This window comes from Oncorhynchus kisutch, linkage group LG10 (genome assembly GCF_002021735.2).
Source record: "Oncorhynchus kisutch isolate 150728-3 linkage group LG10, Okis_V2, whole genome shotgun sequence".
In the NCBI taxonomy this organism is placed as follows: Eukaryota; Metazoa; Chordata; class Actinopteri; order Salmoniformes; family Salmonidae; genus Oncorhynchus; species Oncorhynchus kisutch.
Window position 1 is genome coordinate 60,123,290 of NC_034183.2, and position 14,681 is coordinate 60,137,970.

Here is a 14,681-nt window from a genome sequence, read left to right on the forward strand (position 1 = left end):
CAGATGGAAGAACTATGTTGGATAAGGAATCACATCAGCTCTATTCGTGGCATTTATATCTGCAACGTTTGACAACTGAATGTGGTCTAAACATTGCAATTAATTGAAATGATTTATGAATTCAGCGGGGAACATCAAGTCCCAGAAATCCTAGCATGAAATCCATTTCCGTACATGCGTAGTTTAGCGTAGACGGCATGTTGGCAAACAAGCATGGCGGACGACTCTGGAAAAAGTGTTGCGATAAAAGCAGATGGCGCAAAGGATGAAGATTCTAGTAGTGATGATGAAAACAGTAACGTTAATATCGCTGAAAACGATAAGCCAGTGAAGACCTTCAAAGATCTGGTGAGTAACGCTAGCTAGCTAAATGGAAATGGTGGATAAGCTTGGAAGCGAGCTAACGTTAAGAGCACATCAACAAACCAACCTACCGCTGATAAGTTAGCAAGTTAACTGTCTTTCAACCACCAACATACAGTTCAGCATCCTACGGTTCACCAGGTAGAGAGTTGGGTACAGCTGTGAGATGATGTGATGACAGGCATTTAAAAATCGGGCGCGCATTCAGCCATGCGATTTGTGTAGATGTGTAACATAAACTCCATATTCTAACGTGTTTACATATTCCTGCTATGGCATGCATCTGTTTAATATAGGGTGTAACTGAAGTGCTGTGTGAAGCTTGTGAACAGTTGGGATGGAAGACTCCTACAAAGATCCAGGTAGAGGCCATACCTGTAGCATTACAAGGTGAGTTCAGTTGGATGGAGGTGGTTGAATGTTCTTGTTTGTGCCATGTATAAAACGGTTGGTAAAGACCTGTCCTCTCGGTGGAAGGTCTCATGTCTGTCTGTACACTCACGATGCACTTTCTTCTCTCCTATCTCAGGAAAGGATGTAATTGGCTTAGCAGAGACCGGCTCAGGGAAGACCGGTGCGTTTGCTCTGCCCATCCTGCAGTCACTCCTCGCTTCCGCTCAGAGGCTGCACACGCTCATACTCACCCCCACCAGAGAGCTGGCTTTCCAGATAGCAGAACAGTTTGAGGCCCTGGGCTCCAGCATCGGAGTCAAGACCGGTACGTGGGCATTGGAAGGCGTAGAAACATATTTGATGGAACTCAAGTGTCATGTGACTGTTGTTTTAACTCGCTTGTCTTTTTTTCTGTTTCAGCTGTTATAGTTGGAGGAATTGATATGATGTCCCAATCCCTGGTCCTGGCCAAGAAACCTCACATTGTCATTGGTGAGAAAATAACTTCATCCCTTTCAGTTGCATAATATGGTACCATCTTTTAAGTGCGTTCCTGGTTGATACTGTGTATTCACCATGCATGTCATAACAGCCACCCCCGGGCGGTTGATAGACCACTTAGAGAACACAAAAGGCTTCTCACTGCGAGCGCTGAAGTTCCTGGTGATGGATGAGGCAGACCGGATCCTCAACATGGACTTTGAGACCGAGGTGGACAAGATCCTAAAGGTTATTCCCAGAGACAGACGCACGTTTCTCTTTTCTGCCACCATGACCAAAAAGGTACCCACATAATGGCCCCTGTTATCTATTCCTTTTAGCTCTTCATTTGAGACTTGTCAGAGTATCCCTAACACCTGGCCTGTCACACTAACCCTTCTATGTCTTCTATATTTACCAAGGTCGCAAAGCTGCAGAGAGCAGCTCTGAAGGATCCAGTTAAATGTGCTGTTAACACCAAGTATTCAACAGTAGAAAAACTGCAGCAGTACTACGTCTTCATACCCTCCAAATACAAAGTACGTGAAGTTTGATGTTCTAATGGAAAAGCTGTGTATAGTTAGTGTTGGATTGGAAGTTAACTGGCTGTGTCTCCAGGATTGTTACCTGGTGTCCATCATCAACGAGCTGGCTGGGAACTCCTTCATGATCTTCTGCAGTACGTGTAACAATGCCCAGCGGGTGGCGCTGCTGCTCAGGAACTTGGGCATCACTGCCATCCCCCTGCATGGGCAAATGAGTCAGGTACCCCCTTATCCAAACACACTACTGTCTACCAACATACTCACTCCAAATATCATACTCTCTAACACTTCCAAATGTTTTACACATCAGTGGAATCTGCATGTATAAATAATAAATGTCTTTCTCTGTTGGTCAGAACAAACGTCTGGGGTCGCTGAACAAGTTCAAGTCTAAGTCTCGCTCTGTGTTGCTGGCGACGGACGTGGCATCAAGAGGACTGGACATTCCACATGTAGACTGTGTTATTAACTACGACATCCCAACCCACTCAAAGGTATCAGTCTTGCTTTGTTTGAATGTTTCTCCCTGTCTGCAGTCTCTTCAAAGTTATCACAAATGAGGGACCCAACTGAGCAAGTTTAGTGGCATTTTACCGTGTGTGTTTGTACTCAGGACTACATCCACAGAGTGGGGAGAACCGCCAGAGCAGGACGGTCTGGAAAATCCATCACATTTGTCACACAGTAAGGGCCACCTTTTATGCTCGCTCTCAACCTATCCTATTGAAATTGGTGACTTCCTCCAAAGATTTTCTTCTGGTTGACATATTGACCTCTCAGGTATGATGTGGAGCTGTTCCAGCGAATTGAAACTCTGATTGGCAAGAAGCTGCCTGCCTTCCCCACGCAGGAGGAGGAAGTGATGATGCTGGTGGAGAGAGTGAGCGAAGCGCAGCGATTCGCCAGAATTGTGAGTCTCAATCAGTGTCTTTTCAGCAATGTCATCATCCATTGTAATAGCTCTAAAGTCAGTCACAATAACCTCTTTCCCTCTCAGGAAATGAAGGAACAAGGAGAAAAGAGGAAGAGGCCCAGAGGAGAAGAGGGGGATGACACAGAGCAGTCCAGCGGTGTGAGGAAGAAAGTAAGAGGCGGCGCTGGTGGTGGCGGAGGGGGGGGGAGAGGAGGTGGCAGAGGGGGAGGAGGAGGAGGAGGAAAACGTGGTGGAGCCGCATGGAGAGGAGGACGTTAAAGTTGCCAGTACTGTACATATTGTCAGATACTGTCATTTTCTCCTTGATATAAAACATCAACATCACAACCACCACATCATGGAGACAGGCTATTTAATTACCAATGACTTGTTCAATTTACTAATCAATATTTCCATTTGTAATAAAATGTTTATGTAAAATCAAGCTCATGTTCAGTGATTTGTTCACACAATTTGATAATAAAGCTTGGTCAACATGAATGGAATCCTGATATGATACTATCTTCATGAATTTGTATCAAATCTTTTGAAAGTAGATTAGCAATGCAGGTGACATGAACAGGGTTGAACTATGTTTGTGGAATAATGGCGAAAATAGACTTTAAACCAACAATGACCTATATTTCCCAGAAGAGAATGGTACAAATAAGCCCAACCACTTTGGACACAAGATGGGGGTGTTGCATATCATGATATCTAACCAGTTATTATGTGGTAGCTTATTGTAACATTTGTACCATGTCAAATATCACTCCATGCAATACCCGATGAACATACAAAACACTTTAGATCGTTATTTGCATCAACAGCGTGTTAAGGACAAGGAACAAATATGTGCATTGTTATTTCATGCACTGGTCATAAGGATTTAATTGAAAGGAAATGAATTAGAACACTTTTTTTTCTCATGTTGAGGGTCAGGTTGAAAACGGTGTCAGGAACAGGTGGAACGATGGACCAGAAATCATTCCTCTGAAAATAGTTGGTTTTCTCTGGGGTCGTTATTTTTAGCCAGTAGGAGGCAAGGGTACCTAGAGACTGCAGCGTGAGAATCCAATTGTGTTTTAGCCGCATCTAGTAGGCGTGTGCAGTGCATAGGCTTTCACAACTAGATGCTATATTCACCTCATGTGGCTTCAGAATAAAACATGATTTGTATTTGTTTATCATTAGACGTCTGTTTGTCAGAGGATATCAACACTGTAGAAAATATAGCACGTAAAGCATCACAATGAGCTATTGAATTCGGACGAGCTGATCTATTGGTCAATATTCATGTCTGCACAACCCATCGTAGGCGGAGTAACAGCGGTCAGATCTGTTCGGTTGAGGGGCCCAACCGTAGGGGCAGTGTCTTTGGTGCATACCAAAGCCTAGACAGATGCCTGAATATCAATTGTGTTGTTGCAGAAAGTGTTATTAAAGAGGGAGGTCGGTCTATTCCTGTGAACAGTTGTCCTCGTTTCTTCCGTCACAGCACCAGGTAAATTACCAGCTCTTTTAGGAATAATTGTAATTCTACATGGTTATATTAGCAACTTGAAGACTGTCCGGCTGGATGGATTTAGGCTAAATTGCGTAACTGTGGAGGTACTTGCAATGATGTCGCTATATTACGTTCAGGACTATTGATTACCCAGATACGTTGAATTAAAATATGTTTAAGGCATATATTGCTTTATATTTGTTGAAGATTTTAATTGAATGAAATTGAAATGATGACTTTAGAGATGTTGCTACACCAAAATTGACTCCCTTGACCAGTACAGCTCGCTGCATGATTTCAGATGGTTTCTGTTATTATCAAAGTGGTTAAATGTCAGTTAACGTGCAGCTATCTGAATCTACGTGATCTATAATAGTGATATAGGTTGTTCAGGGACCTGCTGATCTAATAAATACATGTTTATTGTCTATGTTGATGGTCATGTGTGGACCGATTGCGTACCATTCACAACACCGTTACACCAGCGCGCAAGGTGGCTCTAGTCAAGTCAGCGTAAGACGCGTGTTATTAAATGAGTCAACAAAGGCAAATCAACAACAACAAAAAAATACAATTGTTTGGTACTTACTTTATTCTGAAAACATTTGCTCAACACGTTGAATACTCTACCTGAAAGTGAGGAATTGCTTTCCATGTTTGGCTGCAAACATCTACTTGGATGAGGAACTTGTGATAAATTATGCTGTAAATAACAATGATGTTGTAGACTTATTTTGGCGTGTACAGATACAATGTAGCAGTAGTTCAATCTTCTTGGTGTAACAGTTGGGATAATGGGACAATTCTCAGAGTGCAATGCATTTCTCATCCCTGGATTGAGGTATGTTTTCCCCAGCCATATTCGTTCAGTCTCCATGGTGTCTTAATCTATACAGGAATTCTGTCTAACCCCAGTGCAGCTGTAAGCAAGCGGGTCGGATCTGCTGGCTACACCTAGACTTGAAAAGGGGGTAGCTTTAATGTCACCTTGATAAGTGCAATGCCTGAGAGTGCTTAACATTTCATGACAAGCATGTTGCTATACAGAATTTCTGCCTGTCTCTGCCTCTTCCAGGTGCCACTCTTGCTCTGGTACCCCAAAAATGGCTCATCGAAGTGGGCAGGAGGACCCGGAGCGGTACCTGTTTGTGGACCGTGCTGTCGTCTACAACCCGGCCACACAGGCTGACTGGACAGCCAAGAAGGTGGTGTGGATCCCTTCAGAGCGTCATGGCTTTGAAGCAGCCAGCATCAAGGAGGAGCGGGGAGAAGAGGTGGTGGTGGAACTGTCAGAGAATGGCAAGAAGGCCGTTGTCAATAAGGACGACATCCAGAAGATGAACCCACCCAAGTTCAGCAAGGTGGAAGACATGGCCGAGCTCACCTGCCTGAACGAGGCGTCGGTGCTGCACAACCTCAAGGACCGCTACTACTCTGGGCTCATCTACGTGAGTGGTTGTGTTGTTGTACACTGTTAGAAAAAGGGGTTGCAAAAGGGTTATGATAACCCTTTTTGGTTCCAGGTAGAACCCTTTTGAGTTCACCCTCTGTGGAAAGGGTTCTACCTGGAATGAAAAAGGGTTGTACAAAGGGTTCTCTTATGGGGCCAGCCGAAGAACCCTGTTAGGTTCTAGATAGCACTTTTTCTTTCACCATTTTATTATACATCTATTCACCTAGAAAGCAGATTCAACCATACTCACACAGTGCACATAACAGACATTGCTCAATAGTTCAATATTTTAGCTGTTTTTCAGCAACTCTGGCGACGCATACCTTGATTTTTTTTTTTTTTACCTTTATTTAACCAGGTAGGCTAGTTGAGAACAAGTTCTCATTTACAACTGCGACCTGGCCAAGATAAAGCATAGCAGTGTGAACAGACAACACAGAGTTACACATGGAGTAAACAATTAACAAGTCAATAACACAGTAGAAAAAAAGAGAGTCTATATACATTGGGTGCAAAAGGCACGAAGAGGTAGGCGAATAATTACAATTTTGCAGATTAACACTGGAGTGATAAATGATCAGATGGTCATGTACAGGTAGAGATACTGGTGTGCAAAAGAGCAGAAAAGTAAATATGAACAGTATGGGGATGAGGTAGGTAAATTGGGTGGGCTATTTACCGATAGACTATGTACAGCTGCAGCGATCAGTTAGCTGCTCAGATAGCAGATGTTTGAAGTTGGTGAGGGAGATAAAAGTCTCCAACTTCACCCAGTGATGGGTGGTATAAGGTGCTTTAGTAACAAAACGGATGGCACTGTGATAAACTGCATCCAGTTTGCTGAGTAGAGTATTGGAAGCTATTTTGTAGATGACATCGCTGAAGTCGAGGATCGGTAGGATAGTCAGTTTTACTAGGGTAAGTTTGGCGGTGTGAGTGAAGGAGGCTTTGTTGCGGAATAGAAAGCCGACTCTAGATTTGATTTTAGATTGGAGATTTTTGATATGAGTCTGGAAGGAGAGTTTACAGTCTAGCCAGACACCTAGGTACTTATAGATGTCCACATATTCTAGGTCGGAACCATCCAGGGTGGTGATGCTAGTCAGGCGTGCGGGTGCAGGCAGTGAACGGTTGAAAAGCATGCATTTGGTTTTACTAGCGTTTAAGTGCAGTTGGAGGCCACGGAAGGAGTGTTGTATGGCATTGAAGCTCGTTTGGAGGTTAGATAGCACAGTGTCCAAGGAAGGGCCAGAAGTATACAGAATGGTGTCGTCTGCGTAGAGGTGGATCAGGGAATCGCCCGCAGCAAGAGCAACATCCTTGATATATACAGAGAAAAGAGTCGGCCCGAGAATTGAACCCTGTGGCACCCCCATAGAGACTGCCAGAGGACCGGACAACATGAATGAGACCCAGACCACAGACCATGTATTGGACTCTTGATAATGTTATAATGTTGAGACAGGGTTGTTTGAGATCTTTTAATTCTGTGTCCCTAACCCACTCCTTACCAAACACACCCCCTCACCTACCCCCCACACACTGACACAGCCACCGATGGAGCGGAAAAGAACATATTTTTTAAAATGACTCCTTCAAACTCCCTGTGTCTGTCTGCTCTGCATACATCAAATCATAAAGGCAGCGGGTATACAATATCCCCTGACCTGGCTCACCTACAGAACCTAACCTCTGGGGAACTCTGAGGAAATAGGGTCTGAGTCTGAATAAGCACTACATACTTAAACTGCATACTAATTTTGACGTTTGATCTAGTAGAATTCACTTGTCTTTTCTGACTATCTGATAATCAGATAAATTGACTCGCTGTACCAAAATGAACAAATGGCAGAAGTCAACACAATCACACATTAGATTACTAATTTAGAGTACTATTTTAGAAATTGCACATACTATAACACTTTCTTTTTTCGCATACTATTTAGAACGCTAGTATGGGTATTTGGATATGACCACTGTCTTGTGGCTTGATTGAAGTTAAAATAAACACAAATACTGATCACAGTCTATAACTGTTTCCAGATAGTTCAGACCGATGGTAAATTCTCTCTCTGTATCTAGATTACCTGCCATCTTCTTTACTTTCACCTTTTTAAAGGTAACATTTCTACCATAAACACTGGTGGGTCAGTTTGTTTGTATGACCCCATTCCTTGAGGTTGCCCCGTTTGATCTCTGAGCTGTCTGTGGGGCTCTCTCATCTAATGGGGTCCCTGGGTATTAAAGCAAACACATTTGGCCCTGTGTGTTGACTATGGAGCCCCAGGGCAGGGTGGCAGAATGGGAGAGGCACTGGTCCACCTCCTGTCACTGCTGCTGCTGTGCTCTATGGCCCAGACTGGCTGCGTTAGGTCTGGTTCATTTTTATAGTCGTGAGCCTTTGTCCTCTCACATGAGCCGTCGGTAGAAAAACCTCCTAAAATCCCAGAATTCCATTAGATGATAGCCAGTGTCAATGATGTATATAATGTCACGCATTGAGGGAGATTCTAAAGCTACCCCCTCCATTCTGGATTCTGTTAACTTAAAAAAAATCTAGGCACACGTGCAATAAAATCCAACGTCAGAGTTTGCATTGGTTTAAATTGGGTGCTTTCACTGTGTGTGAGTTATCTGCAGCTATGTTTCGGTGCTGATGCGTCTAGCTAATGATGTCCTATATACAGTGTATCGTCGTGATCTTGACCCATTTAGTGACTTGCGTTCCAGGAATAGAATGTGGATTGGTTATCACCAGAGACATGGTGAAGGGGATTCTGGAGGAACTGCAGTCTTTTTGATTTAACTTCTTTACCAGGCTTGATGACGAATTCCACTAGATAGTAGCTTTATGTTTCTCCATGTTTCTTGAAGGCTCTCTTCCTCTGTGTGTTGTTGAATATTGGCCGTAGTGAAAATGTAACTACGCTGAACAAAAATCTAAACGCAACATGCAACAATTTCAAATATTTTACTGAGTTACAGTTCATATGAAGAAATCCATCAATTGAAATAAATTGCGTCTGTTGGTCAGATACCTTTAAAAACAATAGGGGCGAGGATCAGCAAATCTGTCAGTATCTCGTGTGACCACCATTTGCCTCATGCAGTACGACACAACTCCTTCGCATAGATTTGATCAGGCTGTTGATTGTGGCCTGTGGAATGTTGTCCCACTCCTCTTCAATACCTGTGCAAAGTTGCTGGATATTGGCGGGATCAGAAACACGCTGTCGTACACATCGATCCAGAGCATCTCAAACATGCTCAGTGGGTGACCTGTCTGGTGAGTATGCAGGCCATGGAAGAACTGGGACATTTTCAGATCCTGGAATTGTGTACAGATCCTTGCGAAATGGGGCTGTGCATTATCATGCTGAAACATGAGGTGATGGCGGCAGCTGAATGACACAACAATGGGCCTCAGGATCTCGTCACGGTATCTCTGTGCATTCAAACTGCCATCGATAAAAAAAAAACTGTCTGTAGCTAATGCCTTCCCATACCATAACCCCACCTCCACCATAGGGCACTGTGTTCACAACATTGACATCAGAAAACCGCTCATCATATGCCCGGGACATTTGAAACCGGGATTCATCCGTGAAGAGCACACTTATCTAGCTTGCCAGTGGCCGTCAAAGGTGAGCATTTGCCCACAGATGTCGGTTATGACGCCGAACTGCATTCAGGTTGAGACCCTGGTGAGGATGACGTGCACGCAGATGAGCTTCCCTGAGATTTTTTTGACAGTTTGTGTAGAATTTCTGCAGTTGTGCAAACCCACAGTTTCATCAGCTGTCTGGGTGGCTCGTCTCAGACGATGCTGCAGGTGAAGGAGCCGGATGTGGAGGTCCTGGGCTGGCGCGGTTACACGTGTTGTGAGGCCAGTGGGACGAACTTTCCCCGCTGCTACTCTAACTGCCTCGATGCATACAAAGCCCTCTCCCACCCTCCCTTTGGCAAATCTGACCACAACGCCATCTTGCTCTTACCGTCTTATAGACAGAAACTCAAACAGGATGTACCAGTGACTAGAACCATTCAACGCTGTTCTGACCAATTGGAACCCATGCTTCAAGATTCAAGAAAGGTTTGGGAATATGGCTGAATATAAACAGTGTAGGTATTCCCTCCGCAAGGCAATCAAACAAGCGAAATGCCGTTACAGGGACAAAGTGGAGTCTCAATTCAACGGCTCAGAAACGAGACGTTTGAGGCAGGGTCTACAGGAAATCATGGACTATAAAAAGAAACCAGCCATGTCACGGACACCGACGTCACGCTTCCAGACAAACTAGACACCTTCTTCGTCCGCTTTAAGGATAATACAGTGGCACTCTCTCGGCCCGCTAACAAGGACTGCGCGCCCTCTCCTTGTGCAATTGGGTCCTAGACTTTCTGACGGGCCGCCCCCAGGTGGTGAAGGTAGGAAACAACATTTCCACTTCGCTGACCCTCAACACGGGCCCCACAAGGGTGCTTGCTCAGCCCCCTCCTGTACTCCCTGTTCACCCACGACTGCGTGGCCATGCACGCCTCCAACTCAAGTTTGCAGACGACACAACAGTACTGGGCTTGATAACCAACAATGATGAGGCAGCCTACAGGGAGGAGGTGAGGGCACTCGGAGTGGGGTGTCAGGAAAACAACCTCTCACTCAACGTAAACAAAACAAAGGAGATGATTGTGGACTTCAGGAAACAGCAAAGGGAGCACCCCCCTATCCACAGTGGAGAAGGTGGAAAGTTTTCAGTTCCTCGGCATACACATCACAGACAAACTGAAATGGTGCACCCACACAGACAGTGTGGTGAAGAAGGCGCAACAGCGCCTCTTCAACCTCAGGAGGCTGAAGAAATTTGCCTTGTCACCTAAAACGCTGACAAACTTATACAGATGCACAATCAAGAGCATCCTGTCGGGCTGTATCACAGCCTGGTACGGCAACTGCTCCACCCTCAACCGTAAAGCTCTCCAGAGGGTGGTGTGGTCTGCACAACAACTGCCTGCCCTCCATGACTCCATGACACCTTCAGCACCCGATGTCACAGGAAGGCCAAAATGATCATCAAGGACAACAACCACCTGAGCCACTGCCTGTTCACACTGTTTTTGTCAGTGGGAGAGTGCCCCAGGGGGTGACCTCCCCCCACAGTGGGGCATAACCCATCCCCAGCTGTGCTGTACACTGCTGCCCCAGGCTTTGTGTGTCTGAGCTAGGGTTGGTGTGCAGAGGGAGCCCCGTGGGTAATGTGGCTCTGTGTGTTGTGGTCAGTCCCTCAGTGAGGCCCCAGTACGGCATGGTGGCGTAGCCTTGGCTTCATGTGAAGTCAGGGAGTTGAGCCAGTCCAGTGGGTAACAGGCTAACCGGAAAGCTAGCTAGCGACGCTACAACCAGGCCTTTGTGTCAGCATATAATCCCCAGCTGTCAGAAAGCCTCAGCATTCTTTCATGAAAAAAGCGTCCGTCTGTCTCCCGCCCACTTCATTGCAATGTGTCTGACTGTCCTGTCTCCTTTCCCACACTCACTCTTTAATTTATGATTTCTCTCTTTTCTCTGTCCTAATGCTCTGGCCAACGCCAATAACCTTATTCCTGCACTTCTTTAGGTGTTTGAAATGTTTGATTGTTCAAACATTTAATAAATGTAGTGCAGTCTTGGCTGAGCTTCTGTACTTGTGGAGGCCAGCTGCCTCTTGGTTGACAGGATGTAGGTGGTATCACTAATGGAAAAACCCCTACTAATTAGCTGTCTTGTCATTCTTGTTTGGCTAATATGTTTCTTTGAGGTTCGAGAACAAGCTTTCACTCGCTATGTGCATGCATAAAGGGTACATTAACCCTCTCTCAAGAGTGGCATTGTGTTCAGGCCTCCCACATAGTCATATCTTGAGTGCTTTGTTGTTGTCATGGCATTGCCATTGTTCCATGGAGAACTCTTTTGCATGTAAACAACTTAAGTGTTACCATGAACTTGGCAAACACACACACAAACACCATGGATACCAAACCAGCACCAGGCTTTTCATGGATCATCATGCAGTTACAGTGTTTGTTTTTTAATAAAATTATCCAGAAAGAGTGAGCAACAGTTTCTTTATTTGAAAAAAATCTTCTGTTTTGAGAAGGTCTGAGTGGCTTTGTGTTTAAGCTGGTGGTTAAGGTCATGGGCTAAGAGCTATGTAACATTAGTGCCTTGCATTTACAGTATATGCCACAATTCCACCTAAGGCAAAGCTCTCTTTCTTTCAGTTTCCCCAGGTATTATGAATATGATTATGTTAAAGCCCATTGCATTATCAAATCAAGATAGTTGAACACCCTGCTACTGACTCGAAACTCGTTTTCATTCAATATGTCTGCGCAAAGAGTATTGATCAAATTTCAAAGCATACTTTGAAGGGTTATTAGCTTTTATGAGTATGCACTGTCAAGGTCATTCTCCACAGATCAATGGACTAGGCCGTCCTCACCTTGCGCAGTGGGGTGCTATTAATTCCAAATGGCAGATGAAGGTGACTGTTATGTCTGCTGTTGCCTGTGTGTTTCTCAGCTGTTACTAAGCCACTGCATCCCTCCCCGGATCTGATTTCACAGTGGAAATATCCCCTTCCCTGGAGCATGGTGCATGGAGAGCAGGCTAACCTGACCCACTCCCTCCAGCAGCAGGCCTGGCCTACCACTCTGTCCTCTGCTGAAGAGGCTGCTGCCTCCAACCCCTCCTGAGACGGAAGGAGAGTGGGGAGGGAAGGGGAGAGGGATTCACATTTTGGTGAGAGGGAGAAAGAGAGGCCTCCTGAGTAGACTGTACTGTAGAATGCATTTATTTGTGTTCTGCAACGTAGCTGAATTTGTGACTGGAGACAAATTATGCATCTATAAGGTATTGTAGGTCTACCCAGAGTAATGGCAAAAATGAAACGCAAAAACTCTCCTGCACTGTTGACAGTGTTAACTCGCTATTAACACACACTCACATCTAACCTGAAAGTAAGCATAATCAGTATGATAGGAAAGTGTTATTTTAAATCAATACTGGTGATTATGTTATTATAGAGTTATTATCAGGAATAAACCAGATAAACATTGTTGTTTCATCCTGGTCTGGTGTCTAACCATCTCGGCCCTGCTGCAGTCTGGTAGGATGCTACAGTAGGCTCTGAGAGGATTGCTGTGGGTGCAGCCAGGTAGCTCTGCCTAGTCACGGAGGCACTGCCACACTATTAATAACTCCTGCTTTCAGATCAAGGGAATCCATTTTTAATTAGCTACAATATGGAGCTTCAAGTTAGAGTTACAGAGGGCTGGCTTCTCCTATTAACCTCCCATAAGGTTTAGAAGGAGCGAGAGGAGGCTGATAGAATCATTATGCCCTGCTTCTCTACCAACAGGGATTCTTGTCAGCTCAGCTGCCTCACAGACCAGCTCTGATGAACTGAGACCACCTCTCTCTCCTTCCTTTCCCCTCTCTCTCTCCTTACAGCCTACTCGCTCTCTCTCTCTCTCTCTCGCTCTCCTTCCTTTCTCCTCTCTCTCTCTCCTTACAGCCTACTCTCTCTCTGTTTCTCTCTCTTCCTTTCCCCTCTCTCTCTCCTTACAGCCTACTTGCTCTCTCTCGCTCTCCTTCCTTTCCCCTCTCTCTATCTCCTTACAACCTACTCTCTCTCTGTTTCTCTCTCTTCCTCTCCCTATGTCATTGTCAGTGTTTGGCAAGGCATTCCCCTGAAAGAGCTGACTGGGATCCTCTTACATCATGAGCATGCTCTCCAGGGCTGCTTGTCGGTGGCTGGGCTGCTGAGTCATTATCCTTCTGCCTTAATTGCTTGGCTGACTCCTGATTGTTAGACAGGGTTGCATCTTATGGCTCACAAATAGACAACCCATGCGTTTCACCTCTGTGGTTTAGGATAAGGTCTAGTATGCCATATATTTTGGTGGTCTCATAAAAGTATAATTATTTATAGTTCTATTTATATTGTGGTCACCTCTGCCCATTGCCTTAACCAGACCCCTTGGAAGAGGTGAATGGAGCCACTGGGCCTCAGGCTCCGTCAGTCATATTTGGTGTGTTACCTCAGTGTGTTGTATGAACTTACTCTCCCGCTCCCCAAAGGGGTTAATTGGCATGTGAAATGTATAATAAACAAAAGAGAAATAAACAATCAGAAATGAACAGTAAACATTACACTCACAAAATATTATAGCCTTGCACAGTTAAAGTACAAAAGGGAAAATAAATAAACATAAATATGGGTTGTATTTACAATGGTGTTTGTTCTTCACTGGTTGCCCTTTTCTTGTGGCAACAGGTCACAGATCTTGCTGCTGTGATGGCACACTGTCGTATTTCACCTAATAGATATGGGTGTTTATCAAAATTGGATTTGTTTTCAAGTTCTTTGTGTCGGTGTAATCTGAGGGAAATATGTTTCTCTAATCAGCTTCCACCTCAAATCAAATTGTATTTGTCATATGCGCCGAATACAACACACGCCAAGTAGAGTAGACCTTACCGTGAAATGCTTACTTACAAGCCCTTAACCAACAATGCAGTTTTGAGGAAAATAAGAATTAAGAAAATATTTACTAAATAAAGTAAAAAGAAAGCAACACAATAAAATGACGAGGCTATAATGTGCGAGGGTTACAGGTTAGTTGAGGTAATTGAGGTAATATGTACATGTAGGTAGGGGTAAAGTGACTATGCATAGATAATAAACAGCAAGTGGCAGCGACATAAAAAAAACAGGTGTTAATGCAAATAGTCCAGGTAGCCATTTTATTAACTGTTTAGCAGTCTTCTAGCTTGGGGGTAGAAGCTGCTCAGGAGCCTTTTGGACCTAGACTTGGCCCTCTGGCACCGCTTGCCCTAACCCTATGACTAGAGTGACTGGAGTCTTTTACCATTTTTAGGGCCTTCCTCTGACACTGCCTTGTATAGATGTCCTGGATGTACTGGGCCATACGTGCTACCCTCTGTAGAGCCTTGCGGTTGGATGCAGAGTAGTTGCCATACCAGGCTGT

The 14,681-nt window shown here is 44.7% G+C and overlaps 2 protein-coding genes across 4 annotated transcripts in view; both read left to right on the forward strand.

Annotated features, from left to right (window-relative positions):
* Positions 1-148: 148 nt before the first annotated feature.
* LOC109898629 (probable ATP-dependent RNA helicase DDX47) lies at positions 149-3,195 on the forward strand. The gene is made up of 11 exons (XM_031834379.1): positions 149-348; positions 660-753; positions 893-1,081; positions 1,177-1,248; positions 1,349-1,539; positions 1,659-1,775; positions 1,855-2,001; positions 2,138-2,275; positions 2,395-2,465; positions 2,562-2,691; positions 2,779-3,195. Exons 1-11 carry the CDS (start codon positions 214-216, stop codon positions 2,971-2,973), a joined length of 1,479 nt encoding a protein of 492 aa, XP_031690239.1. The 5' UTR covers positions 149-213; the 3' UTR covers positions 2,974-3,195.
* Positions 3,196-4,036: 841 nt separating this feature from the next.
* Positions 4,037-14,681, forward strand: part of LOC109898615 (myosin-10) — a 63,161-nt gene continuing 52,516 nt past the window's right edge. The window contains exons 1-2 of one of the 3 annotated variants that reach the window (XM_031834383.1): positions 4,037-4,198; positions 5,277-5,649. In XM_031834383.1, coding sequence (XP_031690243.1) covers positions 5,305-5,649 — 345 coding nt within the window. In that variant the 5' untranslated portion in view covers positions 4,037-4,198; positions 5,277-5,304. Of the gene's footprint in view, positions 4,199-5,276; positions 5,650-14,681 lie in introns of those variants that run through there. The other 2 variants (XM_031834380.1, XM_031834381.1) reach the window with 2 other exon arrangements.